Here is a 21,009-nt window from a genome sequence, read left to right on the forward strand (position 1 = left end):
GATATATTTTTAAGAATTAAGGACTGTGTCTCGTAACAGTTTATTAGTAAGTCTCTTCTGCTTGTAGCAAACACCTATGTGTTTTCCTGGAAGCATTATTGATCGATTTCTAATAGACATGACAAACCCTAGAGTGAAAGCATTTTTACTCGGTCCAGAAACAAAACTAAGAGTTAATACCCCAAAAGTGGAAACACAACTCAACGGAACGAACTACAAACATAACTTCTGCCCCTTAAGGGTAGCCAAGTGCTGAAAATTCACTAACGGCTGCGCCAGTCCAAACGACTTCCCAAGAGTCCTTTAAAAGAAAACTTGACATATTCTCAAGGACTTAGGATAGCATCTTACTATGATTCACCGACTTCTTTTTCCTCTTTTATCGACAATATACCCATGTTCTTGCATGGGGGTATTGATGATTCACAGCTATTAAACACAGAAGCCCGTTAAGCGAAAACTTCTATTCCTTTCACAACCACTTGGACCATTCGAGGTCTAATACTAAAAGAAGTGGGATGGTTAGTTTAACCAAATCAAAACAAACTATAAGCCTTCAAAAGTATACTAGGGAAACATAAGTTATCATCATTCCATCTTTTAATCACAGTGTTTGAAAATCTATGAATTTAAGTGCGATGTGCAACTTTACGGATGGCACTAATTTAAAGTCAAGGACATTTCGATGTGTCCAGCCATAAATCCAGATTTGTCATTTCCGAGCATCGTATGTTTAAACCTGCACATACTTTACCATTTCAGAAATCGAATTATGGGGTAGCGTTGTTGGACCGATTGACGAAGAGTGTACTTGGAATTCCTACTCCTGAAACCGAGTTAAAACCTCAAAAGTTAAAAGAACATTTTGAGGGTGCGTTGTACGAACTGTTTTTACTCAAGTCAAGGCTGCAAGAAAAATGTTCCCAGATGGAGGTGAGTCTTTTTAGAAATGGTGTCTAATTTTGTATTTATTGATCAGATGGTTACTTACGTACTTACGTCAGTTACCTTTCATAAGAGCGTAGGCCTACGACCAAGGTTCTTTAACCGACCTTGTCCCTAGTTGCTGTTCATTCTCTTGATGTGTGCTACCGATTCTCGACTCAATGTGTTCTTGGGTCCTCTTTTCTTTTTGCCTTTAAGGATTCCAAGTAAGGACTAGCTTCATGATGCAGTTTGAAGATTCCTGCAATGCGTGTCCTATCCGCTTCAGTTTCAGTTTCATTTTGGGAAGGACAGGAGGCTCGATGGCCTATGTTAATCCTGGCAATGGTGGTCTCTCAGTTGATCTAACTTTCTTTTGAAAGAGTCAACGAATGGAGCGTCAACCACGTGCTGAGGTAGTGAATTCCACTCGTTGATGATTCGATGGGAAAGTCGATAGTCAGCTGACAAGTAATTTGTTCTCGGCTTGTGAACTTTTTTGGAGTGTCCTCGTAAATTCTCTGTTTTGAAGACAAGAAAAATGAGGGCATGTCACTAAGCAATTTGTAGACTGTAATCAAGTCGCCTCTAGTTCTGCGATATGACAACGGGAAAAGGTTCAGCTTGGCCAGTCGAGCTTCATACGGAAGCTTCGCTATTCCGGGAACCAGCTTAGTCGCCGTTCTCTGAACCTTTTCCAGAAGCTCACTGTGTTTTTTTAAGCAGGGGCTAGCCGCTTGTATGCAGTACTCAAGTTTAGGACGAACGAACACTGTATACAAAGTCAAAAACGTCTTAGCGTCAACATGACTAAAAGCCCTACGTATTGACCATAACGTTCTAAAACTTTTGGCGGCTATTGCACGGCAGTGTGCAGTAGTCTTTAAGTCTTGACTAACGATAACTCCTAAGTCATTATATGTCTGGACGACAGGTAGCTCAGTGTTATTCATCGTGTATGTATCTGTGCCTTGATGACCGATATGCATCACAACACACTTGGAAGTATTTATCGGCAACTGCCACGTTTGAGACCATTCAGATAATCTCTTCAGGTCATTTTGAAGTTCTAAGCTATCACTCTTACATCGTATCGTTTTCCATATCTTGACATCGTCAGCATATAGCAAGACCGATGATGATAGGAGACAAGGAAGGTCATTTACATACAAAAGGAATAGCACTGGCCCCAAAACTGTACCCTGGGGCACTCCACTAACGACAGTTTCCCAGCTAGATAACTTTGAGTTCACCCGAACTCTTTGTTGACGCCCAACTAAGAAGTCTTTTATCCACATCAATAAATTGCCTCCAATCCCGACTTTTCTTAGCTTATATAACAGCCGGTTGTGCGGAACTTTATCAAAAGCTTTACTGAAATCAATGAAGGTGACGTCTACAGGTAGCTTTTGGTCCTTAAGAGCGCACCAGCTTTCACGAGCCACTAATGAGTTAGTGAGACAAGGATAACCTATTCTGAAGCCGTGCTGCTTCTCCGAGAGGATCCGGTTTTTATCGAGATACTTAAACAGCTCCTTCCGAATAATCTTTTCTAATATTTTAACAACCACACTAGTTAGGCTAACGGGGCGGTAGTTCTCAGGTTTGTTTCGTGCCTGTTTTGAAGACAGGACTTACTATGGCGTTTTTCCAATCTTTCGGTAAGCGACCCTGCGTAACGGATAGATTAAAGCATGTACTTAAAGGGCTTGCAACGAAGTTAGATAATTCCTTCAGTAGCCTAGGATGTAATTCATCGGGCCCCGTGGATTTACCTATGTCAAGCTTATTTAGCAGACCAAAGACATCGAGTTCTTTAATGGTCACGCTATCCAGTGTATGTATGGGGGGATCTGTATACGCTGACGAGAAGGGCGCTTCTATGGTATACACGTTGCTAAAGTAGTTTGAGAACGCTTGAGCCTTACCAAAGTCGTCCTCCACTAATGATGAAGCAGTACTGTCTCCCCATAGAGCAGGAATATTTCCTTTTCTCCTTGTCCTTTGGTTCATATAGGAATACAAGCGTTTAGGACATTCTACGGATTCCTTAACAAGTTTTTCTTCGTACAATTTTCTAGACTTACAGAGGGTCGAGGCACAAGTGTTCCGAGCCTTTCGATACTGAGATTTTGACTCATCAGTCCCCAGTAACCTAAATCTATCCCACATTTTCCTTTTCTTACGGAGAAGGATACGGACCTCCCTAATGAACCATGATGGCGAGTTTTTCGGCCCATTTGGTATAGTCCAAGGGATGTGAGGTGTGGTAACTTTTAAGTATGAATTTCGAAATGCATCCCAGGCCGTTTCAATGGAAGACTCTGGGTCTATTGTCCAATCTATTAACGATGCCGAGTGCATGATGTCTGGTATGTTTGCTTTCCAGACGTTGGGTCTGGACTGGAATGACGCGTCCTCATGACTGGCAGTTATATGGAAGTCGAAAATTAAGATTGCGTGATCTTTTTTACCTAGGGGTGGCATATAATGAAGGTTCGCAACGTCATCCACATAATGAGTGAGCATCAGATCTAGTAAGGATGATTCAGTGTCCGGGTCGTACCTAGTCGCTTCTTTCACATGTTGCACTAGAGCACATGTGATAACCCCACCAACTAGTTCCTGCTCGAAAGAATTCTCCGACGATTTAGTTCGCAGATTTTCGCAGTCTACCTTAGGTGCATTAAAGTCCCCTAGGATTAGACATCGACCACTTTGGGACCAAGTATTGAGACTGCTTAACAGGATCTCATTTGCCTCACAGCTTGGACTGCGATAGACCAAACCAATCAGCAGCTCTTGTCCTTTGCATTTTAAGCGAAGACTAACTAATTCACACGTCCCACTCTCATGGGATACACTATCGATAATGGCAAATGGGATAGCATTCCTAATGAATAGAGCTACTCCCCCTCCTTTGCGTTTTTGTGTTCTGTCGGCCCTTATTAACGTAAAGCCCTCGAAATCAAGTTCTATACTATCTATAGCCTGTGTCAGCCAGGTTTCTGTTACTGCAATTATATCTGGCTTTGTAGATTCAATCTGTACACCTAGTTCCGATCGCTTATTAAGTAAGCTTCGTGCATTGGTGTAACAGATCCGAAGCCTCTTTAAGTGCCTTCGTGCTTCACCCAGAGTGGCTTCGGCATCATTCTCTGTCGAAGTCTTACAACCCGAAAATTTACAATTTTCAGGTCCTTTTCGCCAGCGTCTAACCTATGTTGTAGTTCTTTCTCGGCTTCCCGTCTTTTAACACGGTCTACCAACGGTAGGTCCTTTCGGATAAAGACTCCTGAACCCTTTAATTTGTGTCCATTTTGTAAAATTTGGTCACGTTTGTTCGAAGAGCCGAATACTACTTTAAGCAGTCTGGAATGATTTGGTTTCGAGTCCGTTAAACTCCCTAGTCTGTACACCTTTAGCAAGGTGACCCCGGTCATATTTTGAGGCATGAGTTGATTAAGCAGCTGCCTAATCAGTACAATGTCATGCTCAAAACGAGCTTTAGGTTCAGAGCTATCGCTCTCCTTGATTCTATGAAAAATAGCTGATCTGTCGCTATAATCAGCTTTCGATTTTTCAACCACTCTTACGGGGGCAGGTTTCTCTTTTATATCCCTACTTTTCTTCCTTACAACCTTTACCCATTTGTCAACGGTGCTGGTAGAAGCAATAACAGTTGCGTCAAACCTAGTGTTGGGTTTTGAGGGGTTGTCGACGACCTGAGAGGTCGTGTTATGTTTACCGTTTGAAACCGATCGAGCCTTGCGATTGCGGCTTCTAGGTGTTTCCTGTTGGACCCCATCTGGAAGACGGGGAACAGAAGACCCTACTTTTCTTGAGCTTTTAAGGCAGGCCTCTTTAGAGACTGCTTTTCCTTCTTTGACGGGCGTGAGTCATCTATCACCGGACTAACCTTAGTTTCCTTCACGTTGATTTGCGTGTCGACAGATCGACTGCTGTTTGACGCGTTCCGACTATGCTTGCTAAAACACTTCTTTGCAGCATCAACCAGTGAGATGGCCTCGGTTAGCAAGCTGTTTGCATCCGAGCAGCACTGTTGACAAAGCCACACACAACCCTTCTTACTGAACCGTTTGAAAGCAGCAGGTGTTAAGTTCGTGCAAACTTCGTGGTACCAGCCTTTGCACTCGTCGCACTGCATGCCGCTTTCAACAGGATAACGACAACCCGGACGTTGACAACTGCTTTTTTTACACTGTCCGGTCATTTAGGAGGGGTTCTTTTTTAAACTGTGATGATACTCAGAAACAAAAAAAATTTATCAATGACCAAAAGTGAAGAGCTGTAGATTGCTAGGACCAAAAGTACTAACAGATACAGTTGAAAAAGAGGTACTCAAGAGTACCAACGACAAAACAGTAAAAACGATAGTCGAATACTTTAACTGAAATAAATTCAATTAAAGTGAAAACAGTAGTCTTTATACGTAATAAACGATCAAAACAAACAAATTTACTCAGCGAGGAAAAATACCACTGTGCTTTCATCTTCATCTGGAAGTTGGTTTGTTTTCTGTCGCAGTAGGTTGTTGCTGATGTTATCCGACCAACAGATCTAGAGTATGTTGCATAGATAATTGTGCATAAATACCTTTACTTTTCTGGTAATGGTTGTAGTGGTTCTCTACGCTTCAGCTCCGTACAACAAAACTTTTCTAACGTTCTTGATGAATATGACTACTGGTTAGGTTCAAATATATAATGGTTTCCTAGCTTAACATGAAGTATATTCAGAGGTTGTTAATTTAAAAGGTTACTCAACGTGACTAGTTGAATATTTCGTGGTTTAAATCTTTAAAATGCATTGTAGGATGTTCGGCGCCTCCATTTTCCTCGCTGACTTTCTAGTGTGCTTAAAATTTATGTGTAAGCTTTGGGGATTTTGACCAGATTCAGATGCTTCAAAACGTTCTAATTTTTTGGTTACCACGTTTTAATACAGATGAACGTCATGTGGCTTTGGTTAGATCTAAACGTTGTCATGAAATGTGGTCAACATTAACTATTTAAGACCAATCGTACAACTGATCGCATAAGTAATAACAACTGAAATAGTCGTCCCTGAAATCTAAAGATTGTTGGGGTCAGATCTGAACACTGATTACTTTAGGGAATTTCATTTACTTCTATAATCAATTATCTGTTTACGAACATGTTAGCCTCCCATAGTAGTACATTGGCTGTAGGCATTACCACTTAAGGGTTCCCAGTTTTAAGTTCAAGCATCATCTTTTCTCTAACACTTCTATTTTTAGTCTTAACTAATAAAAGCCTTGCATGTGTTAGGAACTTTCATCTGCTTTTGCAACCTCAAGTAGTATCCGTCAAGGCTGTCCACTTTCTCCATTTTTGTTCAACTTCATCATAGACCTATTGACGGAAATAACGCTCTCATCGACTGAATTCTCGGGCATTGATCTTCTACCAGTAGAGGTCCACTTATCGACTTAGAATACGCAGATGACATTGTCCTGTTTGGTGAAGACGCTGATAAAATGCAGAGTCTTTTAGTAGCACTGAGCAACAATGCCAAAATGTTTGGAATGCGCTTATCCACCTCTAAATGCAAGTTGTTGCTTCATTACTGGCCTGCGTCAACACCCGAACGAAGATAGGGAGTGAAGTAGTCGAACGCGTTGACGACTTCACTTATCTTGGAAGTCTGATCAGCCCTAATGGGTTGGTGTCTGACGAAATCTCAGCACGGATTCGAGAAGCTCGTTTGGCTTTTGCCAACTTATGTCACCTATGGCGAAGGCGAGGTATCCGTCTGTCAATAAAAGGACGAGTATACTGCGCGGCAGTCCGTTCTGTTTTAATTTACGGCAGCGAAACATGGCCATTAAGAGTAGAAGACACTCGTAAGTTACTAGTATTTGACCACAGATGCCTTAGAGATATTGCTGGCGTCTGCCGGGATCACCGGGTAAGTAATAGTGAGGTCAGACGCAGGGTATTAGGAAATGATAGTAAATCAGTTGATGAGGTTATGAATCTTCATCGACTGAGATGGTTGGGCCACGTGTTACGTATGCCTGAATACCGATTACCACGACATGCAATGCTATCCGGTATTGCAGATGGTTGGAAGAAAGTTAGGGGCGGCCAAACCAAAACGTGGCATCAGTGCCTGAAGTCACTAACATGTGGTCTGAGCCATGTTGTTAGATGCAGACTACTTGGTTGGGATCCGCACGACTATCGTAACCAATGGTTGAAGACTCTTGGTGACATGGCTCAGAATCGATCACAATCGCGTCGGTGTATACACTGTTTGTTTTCCCTTAAACTATGAGATTAAAATTATTTTATATCTTTCTTTTTATGAACCAGTTCTTTTTTCCTGTACCATATCCTTATATGCAATCTTTCTTTTATATATTACCACCACTACTTTGATGAATTCGGTGTTCATCTTGTTGTGTTAATGAGGTATGGCAACTTGGACCAATGCACATATGTGTCTAGTCCTACTTTGTAGCTGAATGACTGTTCTGTAAATACGATGTAATCATTTACTGAATATATGTTCCCTTCAGACATAATGGGTTTATATATCAACCAAACAGACGGCAACGCACCGTATGATAGGAAATAATATTTGTACACAATAAGGCCAAAAAGTGGCTGTAAACGCGGGAGGCAGTAGTCAATAAACTGAACATAGCTTAAGAACAGTAAATCTTACAATAATAAATTATAGGTCAAAATAAAGCTTATAACAAGGGGAATATAGATATACATAATCTAGTTACCTAATATTTATACCATGAGAATATATAAATAATAATAGTCCATTAATAAGTCTCAGACGTTACTCGTAATGTAATATTTACTAGGATATAACAGTAATCGCTCCAGAATTTCGACTTCATGACAATACATGTCGACCAAATATTATCTGAGACTGGTTACATAACCTTTTTTTAGTGGTTATTCTCGATTTCACAGTGTGTTTTGTAGATTTAAAACCTGACAAATAGCACATGAAGTTTTGTGTTGTTTCCAAAGCTGCTCTCTTCCAACCTCTCTGTGTAAAAAATAGTGTCTGGAAATGCTAGTTTCTCATTAGAAAGAGAGAGAGAAAGCTTACTCTCTCCAATAACTGGTGCTGTCAATTTACCACCTTGCTCAGATAACTATATGGTCCTACTAATTAGATTGCATCAGGCTGTTCACTCTCTTAGATGGCAACTATTCTTTAAACCTGTCGAAATGTTAAGCTATTGAAGATATTCTCGATAGCAACTGCTGCCAGACCTTAATAGTTAAAGTTAGTTGGCAGCAACCAATATATATATATATATATATATATATATATATATATATATAATGATACATCAGTTGTACATTCGTCACTTCCTCAAACAAAATCTGGAGTTGTTAGCAGGTAATCTTTATCGGTATGGATATGAGGTTAGTTGATCTGTGTTTATTTTCTTGATTTGCAATACTATAAAAAACCAATCCCATTCTAAGTGTATCAAGGGAAGCTACTGATATAACCTGTTCTAGTATAGAATTCCAGTAATTAATAACATAATGAGTAGAAGATCATTCTCTCAGTTCTATGTAACATGGTTCAATCGTGACCGCGATTCTGCAAATATATCCATCTATTGTTTTACTTACAACCTCCATCCTACATTTACTTTACATTTTCCACTCATTCGTTTGTTTGTCCACTTTATCTTTCCTGCATCTCGTTCATTTCCTTTGATCTAATACTTTAATGTATACTCGTTCAAAAAGTTTTGTGTCCCTATGCTGAAATATTATGGATGTCTTATTGTATATTATGAGACTAAAAGGTTTCTGAATCAGGTAATTATCATCTTAAAGTGATAATACATTGTAACCTCTAGCAATACCATTCGTTTTTGACTTAGGAAAACTAAGGATTAGGCTAAGTGGAAATAACGATGAATTTCACTGCTTATAACTTCCACGTACTTCTTATGGAAAGTATTATCATAATTATTTAGGTTTTTTGAACTTTCACAACACAGGTAAAATGTCGAGAGGATGAGCGGTCATTTCATTCTGCTATCGAAAGGTTAAAAAAGGATTTAACTGATCTTAGTCAGCAATTCTGCAAGTTAGATACCGAAGTTCATATGGTATCTGGAAAGTTGGTCCATTTAGGCGACCAGTTAGAAAGGAAAAACTTGCCAAGAAAACGAATTGAAGAGGCACGTGATTTGATACTTGAATTTTATAAATTCTGGGGTTTTGGCGGAGGAAGTGTCACCAATGTAGTAAGCGCTCAATCGGACGAAGCTCAGGTAAGTTACCTTTTGATATAACCTGAAGAATAAGCCTTGTTATGTTATGTGAATCAAATATTTTTCTTATATTTTCTAATAGTCAGAATATCCTATTTTCTCCATATGAGATGCCTAAAATTCACAATCAAAGCAGCGTACTTCAATGTACTTTGTTGTACAAATAATTATTTCTTTTAAAAAGAGTGGGAAAAGTTCGAGCAGATTGACATGAATCCATTTTATTTCGTCTAGTTCTCGTCAGCTACTTACAACCTATTGTATTTATCTTCTAGATTAGTGGTCTTTTTTTTTCAGATAATCTGACTTATTTTATTCCTACTTATTAAAGTTTACTTACCATATAACCACTTGCTTTTAACCCTGTAGACTTTTGTTACTACCGATTTTATTGAACCTTCTTTTAAGTAAGATATGTATTTACAACATTGTATTTTGTCTGTTAAATTCACGCACACCCTTGCTATACCATACTGATGTGTGATCGTATCAACTTCTTAGATTTCGTAATTGATCGTGAAACTGCATCATTCAAGTTTCATAGCTTTGTATAAGGTGCTATCTTATTCATTGTATGTGTTAATCGTCCTAGAATCGACACTTCATTTATTTGCCACTTTTCACCGACAATTCAAACTTGTATCTCAACCCATTTTACTAGTCATTGGTAGACACTTAATTTCCGAATTAGTATTTTCGTATTTGTCAGTTTTTACTCAATCAAGACAGTCTGTATATGTCTAACAACAGTTTAGAGAAATATGATGAATTTATATTCTTCTAACCGTCCTTTGTTCAGTTTTGGGAAGGGAACCAGGTGCTCATAAATAAGTATTAATTGGATTTTGTGGTGATAATAGGGGAAATATTTATGTGACAAACGCTTGTATAAAATTAAGCTGTTAAGACAGCTCGTTATTACTAAACTTAGTAGAAGAGTGGTTATGGTTATCAATCCTGAATGAAAGTGAATTTTATTTTTCTTTAAAAGATATGATGACAAAATGAAATTTCTAGTATGCACTTTTTAAATACTCATACTCATGCTTAGATTTCAAATCTTATTTAGTGCTTTAATTTTATGCATTGTAAGGTTTAGCGTATCTGAATAAAAAGTTAGTGAACGAGTTTTTCACCTTACTTTCTTAGCTACTTGAGGCCGCCACTCGGTTCAAAAATCTGAGTTCGTTGTGCTTGGAGTTACCGGATGATGAACGTTTCTTAAATGCAAAACAAAGAGTAACAGGTTCGTCCTTTTTACGTAATTAACGTAATTAATTTCAGTCGCCTGTCAACACTTGGATACAGCTTTACTTGAACGATTTAGAGCAAATTTCCTTACGGGAAATATTGAGACAATGAAGAGCATAGCGGATGTACTTCTTCTTTCCAAAAACTACTCTCAATGTGCTGAGATCTTGGTTGAAGAAACAGTAAAGGTAAATTTATTTTATATACTTCTTTCGAAACATCAGTTTCTCTGTTGGACTGTTTACGTTTATAGCTTAAAAATTTGTAGTTTCGACAAAGTTTCGTCAAGAAAGCTTGAGGATCAGTACATTTATTATCGAATTTCTGGAAATAGGATTACCGACTATACTGGGTTGAACCGGCAGTATGATGTTTCTCACAGGTAATCAGAGTGTTGAAAAGTGCTTCTTTTCTGTTTTTAAGATGAACTAGATGTCTTCAAAACACAAATGTGCTTACTTCACTGTGTTCCAGTTAGTCGTCATCAGCAAAGTCTGGAATAAGTGTGCATCACTCGAAGTTTCCATACCATATTAGCTCAACGAGATGAACTTCACAAGATGAATAGAAAAAACATACTGAAATGATGTAGTAGCAATGATAATGAAAAAAGTTCATACTGGGATCAGACAACCTTGAAATTTCACTTTACGTTCCACTGAAAATAAGGCCTCTGAAAAGATCTTTGAGTAAAAGGTCAATATGAAACAGTCAATATGCAATATCTATAACTAGTTTTTATTGAGTAGGAAAAGTCGAATTGCTTTTATTTCTCCAATTTAAATGTCTATTTTCTATACGTTGTGGTTCCATAGTCACTATCTACTAATTTGTTTATTCTTATCATAATTTTCGTACATTTCTTTCATTCTTTTTATTGTTAACAGACAATAGATCCCAACAAGATTCATTTTAAAGATATTACAAGGTGCTTGGTTTCGAGTGAAAAGCTAATTATGACCTTATTTTTACGACCAGATTCAGTTCTGATGCAACTAATGCATAGTCTTTTCACAACAAAATTAAAAGTATGTCAAATAAATGACAGTTATACATTACCTAACATTATCGTTGGTAGTACACTTCTGGAAACTCGGTCTTTATTTGAACTTCATTGTCATGTGATTTGTTTTAATCACTTTTATTTTCAGCATTCTTTCATTAATTTCCAACCAACTCTGATGTTTGAAGATTTGATACTACGTACTGAGTAACTGGTTTATATAACTAACAATTTTTTTTATATGTCTCGTTGCAGTTTGGATGCTCTTATTGAAAATACCTTAATCGCTAAATAAATTATATGCGTATGAATACTGCAAAATAATTTTTTCTTGTTGGATTAGACCTTTATTGATAAAGGTCGAAATCCGAATTTTTCTAACTAGATGCCAGTGTTGTACTGAAAGTTAATTTTCTGTCGGTTTATAAAGTGTTTTTCCGTCTACTCTTGTCAATAGATTGTATAGTTTCAATGCTTAATAGCGTCAACATCATACCATAAAACCCTATTTTTACGAGATGATTAGGTTGTTCGGTCTAAGAGATCTAGTGAGCTATGAAATTAGACACTACATGGTTTGGTGACATGGGTACATTCAAATAGCATTCCACAAACTAGATTGGGGAAGACTCCATGGTTAACGTTTTGATGCATTTCTTGAATTACATTAATAATTAAATAATTTGAAATAAAACATGCATATGATCAAACACTTGATTGAGTTATTTTTTCATATATGAAAAAAGAATGTAAAATTATTTCAAATTAGATGTTCCTGTCAATAGACAAAATGATTCCATAAGCTAACATTTTCTCAGGCACATTTCTTTCTGGAATGAATTCAAAGAATGCTTTTAGGTTTTCAGAATAGTAGTCAGTCGTTCACATAATAATACAGGCTCTGATAAATACATTTGATCCAAAGGACTTACTGACGTACTTACGCCTGTTACTCCTAACAGACCATAGGCCGCTGACCAGCATTCTCCAACCCACTCTGTCCTAAGCATTCCTTTCCAGTTCTATCCAATTTTTGTCCATTTTTCTAATATCTGTCTCCATTTCCCGGAGTAACGTGTTATTTGGTCTTCCTCTCCTCCTTCGGCCTTCAGGATTCCATGTGAGAGCTTGCCTTGTGACTCAGTTGGGTTCTTTCCTAAATCTGTATCCTATCCACTTCCAGCACTTCTTCCTAATTTCTCCCTCCGCTGGAATCTGGTTTGTTCTCTCCCACAGTAGGTTGTTGCTGATGATGTCTGACCAACGGATCGAAAGAATTTTGCATAGGTAACTGTTAATAAACACTTGTATCTTCTGGATGATGGCTTTCGTAGTTCTCCAGGTTTCCGCCCCATACAGTAGAACTATCTTGACATTTGTATTGAAAATCCTGACCTTGGTGTTGGTTGACAGTTGTTTTGAGCTCCAGATGTTCTTCAATTGTAAATATGCTGCTCTTACTTTTCCGATCCGTGCCTTCACCTCTGTATCAGATCCACCGTGTTCATCAATGATGTTGCCCATGCCCAACCTTCCTCCTTTATCCGGGCTTAGGGTCGGCGGTAGCCCCAAAAGGGCTCCAGGCGGAGTTCACTCAACTTACTTACTTACTTACGCCTGTTACTCCTCGTGAAGGAGCATAGGCCGCTCACCAGCATTCTCCATCCAACCCTGTGCTGGGCAATCCTTTCTAGCTCCGTCCAGTTGTAATTCATCGTTTTCAAATCTGCTTCTATTATCCGACGCAATGTGTTCTTTGGCCTTCCTCTTTTTCGCTTCCCTTCAGGATTCCAAGTTAGGGCTTGCCGAGTGATGCAGTTTGACGATTTGCGTAATGTATGTCCTATCCATTTCCATCGTCTTCTCCTAATTTCTTCTTCAGCGGGAAGTTGGTTTGTTCTCTCCCACAGAAGGTTATTGCTGATGGTATCCAGCCAATGGATATTGAGTATCTTGCGTAGACAGCTATTTATAAATACTTGTACTTTCTTGATTGTGGTTGTTGTAGTTCTCCAAGTTTCAGCTCCATACAGTAGAACTGCCTTGACGTTCGTATTGAAGATTCTCACTTTGATATTGGTTGAAAGTTGTTTTGAGTTCCATATGTTCTTCAATTGTAGGAATGCCACCCTTGCTTTGCCGATCCTCGCCTTTACGTCTGCATCTGAACCTCCTTGTTTATCGATGATGCTTCCTAGGTATGTGAAGGACTCTACATCTTCCAGAGTTTCGCCATCAAGAGTGATTGGATTGCTGTTTTCCGCTTTGAATTTGAGGACCTTGGTTTTCCCTTGTGTATGCTGAGGCCTACTGATGCAGAGACTGCTGCTACACTGGCTGTCTTCATCTGCATCTGTGTATGCGATAGGAGGGCTAGGTCATCTGCGAAGTCCAAATCGTCTAATTGATTCTGAGCTGTCCATTGTATTCCGTGTTTTCCTTCAAATGTCGAGGTCTTCATAATCCAGTCGACCACTAGAAGAAAGAGGAAGGGAGAGAGTAAACAACTTTGTCTGACTCCGGTCCTTACTTGGAATGCATCTGTCAGCTGTCCTCCATGCACTACTTTGCACTGTAGTCCGTCGTATGAGTCCCAGATAATGTTGACAATCTTCTCAGGAACTCCGTAGTGTCGAAGAAGTTTCCATAACGTTCTCCTGTCTACACTGTCGAATGCCTTTTCATAATCAATGAAGTTGATGTACGGTGACGAGTTCCACTCAATTGATTGTTCGACGATGATCCGTAGTGTTGCAATTTGGTCTGTGCACGACCGATCCTTACGGAATCCAGCTTGTTGATCTCGAAGTTGGGCGTCTACTGCATCCTTCATCCGGTTCAGCAACACTCTGTTGAGGACCTTCCCTGGTATTGACAGTAGTGTAATGCCTCTGTAGTTTTCACATTTGCTCAGATCTCTTTTCTTTGGAATCTTGATGAGGTGTCCTTCTTTCCAGTCCATCGGCACTTGTTCCTCCTCCCAAATCTTTTTGAATAGAAGGTAAAGCATGCTTGTGGTTGCTTCGATGTCTGATTTCAGTACTTCTGCTGGTATGTTGTCGGGTCCTGCTGCTTTCCCGTTCTTGATTTTTCTAATGGCCATTCTGATTTCTTCCGTCGTTGGTGGGTTGACATCTATAGGAAGATCTATGTGTGCTGCTTCGATGTCCGGTGGATTCATTGGAGCCGGCTTATTCAGGAGTTCCTCGAAGTATTCTACCCATCTGTTCCGCTGTTGTTGAATTTCGGTGATTGGCTTGCCTTCTTTGTCTTTGACCGGTCTCTCTGGTTTACTGTATTTCCCCGCTAGTTTCTTCGTTGTATCGTGAAGCTGTTTCATATTTCCTTCTCTAGCAGCTTTTTCTGCCGTCGTTGCTAATTCTTCCAAGTATTTCTTCTTGTCGGCTCTAATGCTCCTCTTCACTTGTTTGTTTGCTTCTATGTATTCAGCTTGTGCTTGGACTTTCTCTGCTCGTGTTCGGCTGTTGTTTATTGCTGCCTCCTTGTTCTTCCTTTCTTTGATCTTGTCTAGTGTTTCTGTAGAGATCCATTCCTTATGATGGTATTTCTTTAGACCCAGAACCTCTTGACACGTTGAAGTTAATGCTTCCTTGATGCCTTTCCAGTTGTCCTCCATAGTAGTTTCTTCTTCATTCAGTAGATCTTGTAAGGCTTGGAACCTGTTGTTGAGGGCTATCTTGAATTCATTGAGTTTGTCAGTATCTCGAAGGAAGGCTGTATTGAACCTTTGTATTGCTGTTTGTCCACTTGTCCAGTTCTTTTTTAGCTTCAGTTTTAAATTGGCTACAACTAGGTGGTGATCTGAAGCTACGTCAGCTCCTCTCCTGGTTCTCACATCTTCCATTGTCCTTCGGAATTTTTTTTTTGATGCAAATATGGTCTATCTGGTTCTCTGTAGTGTGGTCCGGTGAGATCCATGTAGCCTTGTGTATACGTTTGTGTGGAAATATTGTGCCTCCTATGACCAATTTGTTGAATGCACATAGATTTGCAAATCTTTCTCCATTTTCGTTTCTTTCTCCCAGTCCATGTCGTCCCATAATATCTTCATATCCAGTGTTGTCTATTCCGACTTTGGCATTTAGATCTCCCATCAGAATGGTGAGGTCCTTTCTTAGGCATTTCTCAATGATTGACTGCAGCCGCTCGTAGAACTGATCTTTAATGTCGTCGTTGCTATCATTGGTGGGTGCATAACACTGGATTATATTCATAGTGATGCCCTCCTTTGTTTTGAATGATGCTTTGATGATTCTGGATCCGTGAGATTCCCATCGTACAAGTGCATTTCGTGCTACTTTGGACAGCATAAGAGCGACTCCCTGAGTGTGTGGAGCATTGTCCTCTTCGTGACCGGAGTATAGCAGCATCTCTCCCGTAGCTAGCCTTTTCTGTTCTGCTTGGGTTCAGTGGGTTTCGCTGATTCCCAGTACTGCTAAGTTGTATCTCCTCATTTCCATTGATATTTGACTGGTCTTCCCGGTTTCCCACATTGTTCGAACGTTCCATGTACCTATAAAAATTTTTGCTCTGGTTGTTAGAAGGGGCATCGGCCTCGTGGGTTCCGAAGGAACTCTGCTTTCACCATGAAGCGTCATGATTCTTCTAAATGAAGACCTTCTAACTCCCAGGGCAGAGTTAAAATGGTTTGGATTATTTTTTCTGGTAAGCGTTTTTTTAGCGAGTTGGTTTTCTACGGGATGGGGACGCTAACCCCATGCCCAACCCTCCTCCTTTACCCGGGCTTGGGACCAGCAGTAACCCTATAAGAGCTGCAGGCGGAGTTTCACTCAACTTACTATGAATTTATTTCCAATTCAACCAGAACAATATAATCGAATGATCGTTTGACATGCCCTAAACACAACCAAGTTACACCGATCAGTTTGGGCACACAAGTTCATTGATTGCCATGCGTCTCTTAATTACGAAATGATGCGTAGTTTTAACACTGCTCCACCTCACATGATCAACACTTCGAAGACATATAATGTACTACTATCATATAGTTTTGGAGATAAACCTTTTGTGTAGATAACAGTTGACAAGCAAAGTTGATCCGGGTGCTTTGTGCATATCCTATGTAATTTTACTAAGCTTATATTTTATCTTTTATGACTGCTTCATATTAACTAAGTTCGCTAACACTTTACTGTATGTTTCAAAACGACCAACGTCCCACGCGAGATTTTAATCCGTTTTCTCAAATTATCAATCAGTGGTATAAAGGTCACGCGTAAATTATAAATCATATTATGTACAAAACTGAGACATTTATTATACAAATCATAGGTTCATAATTGATTAGCAGTAATCTATGGATGGGAAAAGATAATAACAACTATCAATGAGACAAATAGAAGCTTATAATTAAGAGAATACAAAGCTACCGTAAATCAGTCGTTTAACAAATGCACGGTAAAAAATATATTCTAAACACCCAGAGAAGGGCTCCAAGAGTCTCGTATTTCATACTTATTTTCCTCGTCACAGAACTTTCTAAGCATATAATTTGTTTGATTTTTCAATTTATTCCAACTTAGGTATACCTGAGTAATCATATGAAGGAAGAATTGAATGCACAGGCATTTTTAACTAATTTGTACAATGAATATCGAAAGTAAGCATATGATTGCAGTTTTACACATATTCTTGTTCAGTAATCTAATATTCATTTGCAATATTGTGTAGAATAATAGTGATTTACTTAGGTGAATCTCAATAGTTTTGAAAGTAGTACTATTTTTAATCTTTGTTAGTACATGAAAATGCACATTTCATTGACCTTCTCAATGTTTGTTATATATAAGCTACAATTATAAAATTTTTAATTCACTTGGTGTGGTTTTACTTGAGTCTTCCCATTGATGTTTAGGACTGAAATTGATCAGTCTCTTATTGGCATATGTGCATACTGTGCTAAGTGGATAACGCGATGGCGTTTGAAGCGAACGGTACTGGGTTTGAGTCCCAGAGTGAATATCAACTCTGAGATGCAGGTACATCCAGCTGACGAGTCTCAAATAGGACGAAACGCGCGTCTGAGATTCCACTGTTAGCCACTATCCATCTTTGCTTATAAAATTTTTGTTCAGAGCTAATCATCTCTTTTATGTGTTTAAGTTTTACGCTTGTAAGTGTAGGATGTTAATCACTGTGAGCCATTATAGATTTCAAGTAGACTTTTTTATCATGTCATTTATGACGATACTGTTGTCAATGCTTTTAAATATAAGTTCAATACGTACACCTGTTGCTCACTATTTAACCAAATACACGGTTTTTATTGACTAGGTTAGTTAATTAAACATTATCATTTACACCCTTTTTACCGTCCTCTACTTTCAAAAGAATGAATGTAATTAGTTAACTCAAGCAAATGTTGTCAATTTCACTGCATGTTTTCTCGTACATTGCTATTTTCTTGGTCAATGGTTTATGTTTTGTTTTCGATGATAAATAAAATTCATTCATCTGTTAATTTATTGTATCTTCTTAAAAATCTAATTGGAGTTTTTTTCTTGTTTCAACTTTGGCTGTCATACATAAAATTCTGATAGTTTTATGTATCTATTTTGCAAATTTCAGCGTTGAGAAATTGGTTGTTGAGTTATCTAATGAGTTAACCTTAATTACGGATCCAATGCAACTGTCCAAATTATTTCGGGAATTATTTGCTCCATATTTAGTCGATTATATGAAACGAGAATCTGACTGGTTAACTGAACGCTTAACAGGTCATCTTGAACATTATTATCAAAGTCAAAGGCATCAAAAACGTGCGCTAAATGTTTCTGGGTTAGTTTCAAAGTTTTTCATACACTGTTACAATTTAAAAGTGATTAGCTCTCAATAATAAAATCTTACTGATATAGTAAAGTGAATATTCATAGGTGTTCATCTGGCTTATGAGGAATAATGTACTTATTTCCAGTAACATCAATAAATATTAACTATTCTGTTGTTTTTAGCTTGGCTGAATTTCGACGAGACCTCCAAGCAAAGTTTCATATCACTGGTGGTGATCGATCACAAAATGACTACGATGTATCGTTGTTATCAGAAGAAGTCGCTGTTAATATTATTGAGGATATTCGGCGTGCTGCCAAACGATGCTTGCTGGTAAGATACTGAAACTTAAACTTATTTTAAAAATAAACATACTTAAGATGTAGACAATAATAACCTAGTCATGAATGCTTGTGATAATCTCCAATCTTTTTACATCGGGAATATGTTATTTCGAGAAATAGGTAAAATTTCGTTAAATACTAAACTTTTTAGTATACTTTCGTCATATAATGAGAAGCTTTCTTTGGTTTCATTATATTTATGCAGTCTCTTTGTTGAAGACTTATTTACAACTGAAGACTATTTACTTCAAATAAAGTATATGGTATTCTGAATGGATTTACACTTATACGCCGGTTTTTGAAATAATCATCTATTCATCTCTATTTTTCATCGTTTACAATGACTATGATGTATTTATCCTATGTTTAAAAATACCTACTTATTGTTCCTCAAGTCCATTCTTTCTTATTCAGTTGTGTTCTCTTTGTTTAATCTTTTCTACTGTAACTGGTGCTGTTATCCTGGTACTATATGTCTTGATAATCTCATATGGCTACGCTGATACGGTATTGAAGTTGGGACCAAAGAACATATATTTTAGGTTTCATATTTGTTATGACTGAATGAATTATCATTGGAAAGTATATTTTCTCCTATTTGGTTAGTTGTTTATCATTGATATACAATATTTAGTTTTTATATTAGAACCAATCTTAAAATTGTTATTAAAGTCATTGCATGTATATTTGATGACATTTACCAACTGGTTATTTATGTATGTTGTTGTTGTAGATAAATGATCTAAACTATTGATTATTCTGGGAACGATGAGATTTCCTATTGTTTTATTTTAAAACATTTTTTTCCTAAACTTTTGTAAATGTAACTGTATAGCATTTTTGTAAAGTAAATACTAATTAATGATTGCTTCAATATGTAGTGAAAAATCGATTTGATAATAGCCCATGAATATTAAGTTTCTGACAGTATTTTATTAGATGAATTTTAGGTAAGAGTAGAAATGGTTCTTAACATTTTACGTGAAATATTTAACTGAAAATATAAATATTAAAATCTATTCAATTTATCAGTAAATCCATTGGGAAGTCACTCATCAACCAATCAGCATAAGCCCTTTCATGTTAATGAATAAAGAGGTTGTACACTAGTTTGTATTCAATACAAGTATTTAAATAAATAAAATTTTAAGTTAATTAATGACCATAATACTTCATTTCATACAGTTCACAATGTGTAAAAATAAAATTTTTATAGTTACTACTTTTTAATCCACTTAATTGTTCTATATATATTTATATATATATTGTTCAATTGCTCTATAGTTATCCCAACCTACTGCTATTCCAGACAATGGCAAATTCATATTTACTTGTTTGTATCACTATCTAATTGTTGAACACGTGGATTATGGTGTTACTTTAGGTTTGCACGGTAAGTTCATTGCATCAAAACTAAATGTGTTCTTTTTTATACGAAAATTGAGATTCTTGTACTATTTAGTCTGTATATGTTTATAATATAACAATTAGATCTACAGTTAGGTGTTGGAATACTAAACCATAAATGCCATCGATAATATAGAAATGTTATCAATAGGATAACCATATTTAATAGTCATCAATTCGTGTAAATCAATCAGTAATATCATTAGAACAAAACTACAAAGCAGCGATTCACAGGTTTATCATATAATTTAGGCGTTGAACAAATATCTCTTCGATTCTGTAGTCATATACTTCGGTTGAAGAATTAACAACCAAATAGGACTTATTATTCATTTATTTTAATGTATTTTTCAGGAAGTGAGCAACTGAAATTGATCATTCTTTAGCATATTTCGAGAAACGTGATAATTAATATATCTGAACCAAAATCTAAACGATACTTTTAAATTTAAATACTTTTATGTAAAACACGTCTTTTGTTTGAGATTGTAGTCTACTGCTTTGATGCTTAAACTTTGGTTAATAGAATCGAGTTCAAATTCAAATGACACTGATGATTTAATATCAAGTACATGGGCCCATCAGATGACTAGTATTTGGAACCAAGTTTCCCTTACACTGGATATTTACCCAGTAAAACGAAATACAGCTTCTTATTGACGTATACTTTACAAATTAGCATAGATAACTGAACATAGTTTGTTACACAAAAATAATGCTTCCCATATTTGAAAGACAAGTACTGAATTTATTAAATGACAAAAAGCTTTATCAAGTCAAAGCAAAACTACTGGCTATACATTTTTCCTTGAAAAAAGTAAAAATGTGATGTTTATGTTGGACGTACTTTGAGTACTAACTGTTCATACAAAACCCAATTTGTGTGTTATCGATTTTAAATAGTATTAGGAAGAGACAAAGTTGATCAGAAAAATGTGATTTAATTCCATTATATGTAT

General features: G+C 37.4%; 1 protein-coding gene across 2 annotated transcripts in view; it reads left to right on the forward strand.

The window, feature by feature from the left end:
• The first annotated feature begins 571 nt into the window (after nucleotides 1-571).
• EXOC5_1 (Exocyst complex component 5) overlaps nucleotides 572-21,009 on the forward strand; it is a 40,647-nt gene continuing 20,209 nt past the window's right edge. Inside the window, exons 1-10 of one of the 2 annotated variants that reach the window (XM_051209423.1) lie at nucleotides 572-727; nucleotides 763-933; nucleotides 8,960-9,235; nucleotides 10,385-10,481; nucleotides 10,520-10,674; nucleotides 11,374-11,514; nucleotides 17,054-17,130; nucleotides 18,099-18,308; nucleotides 18,482-18,632; nucleotides 19,928-20,036. In XM_051209423.1, the coding sequence (XP_051074878.1) occupies nucleotides 686-727; nucleotides 763-933; nucleotides 8,960-9,235; nucleotides 10,385-10,481; nucleotides 10,520-10,674; nucleotides 11,374-11,514; nucleotides 17,054-17,130; nucleotides 18,099-18,308; nucleotides 18,482-18,632; nucleotides 19,928-20,036 (1,429 nt within the window). In that variant the 5' untranslated portion in view covers nucleotides 572-685. Of the gene's footprint in view, nucleotides 728-762; nucleotides 934-8,959; nucleotides 9,236-10,384; nucleotides 10,482-10,519; nucleotides 10,675-10,710; nucleotides 10,869-11,373; nucleotides 11,811-17,053; nucleotides 17,131-18,098; nucleotides 18,309-18,481; nucleotides 18,633-19,927; nucleotides 20,037-21,009 lie in introns of those variants that run through there. The other variant, XM_051209424.1, reaches the window with a different exon arrangement.

This window comes from Schistosoma haematobium, chromosome 1 (genome assembly GCF_000699445.3).
Source record: "Schistosoma haematobium chromosome 1, whole genome shotgun sequence".
Taxonomy (NCBI): Eukaryota; Metazoa; Platyhelminthes; class Trematoda; order Strigeidida; family Schistosomatidae; genus Schistosoma; species Schistosoma haematobium.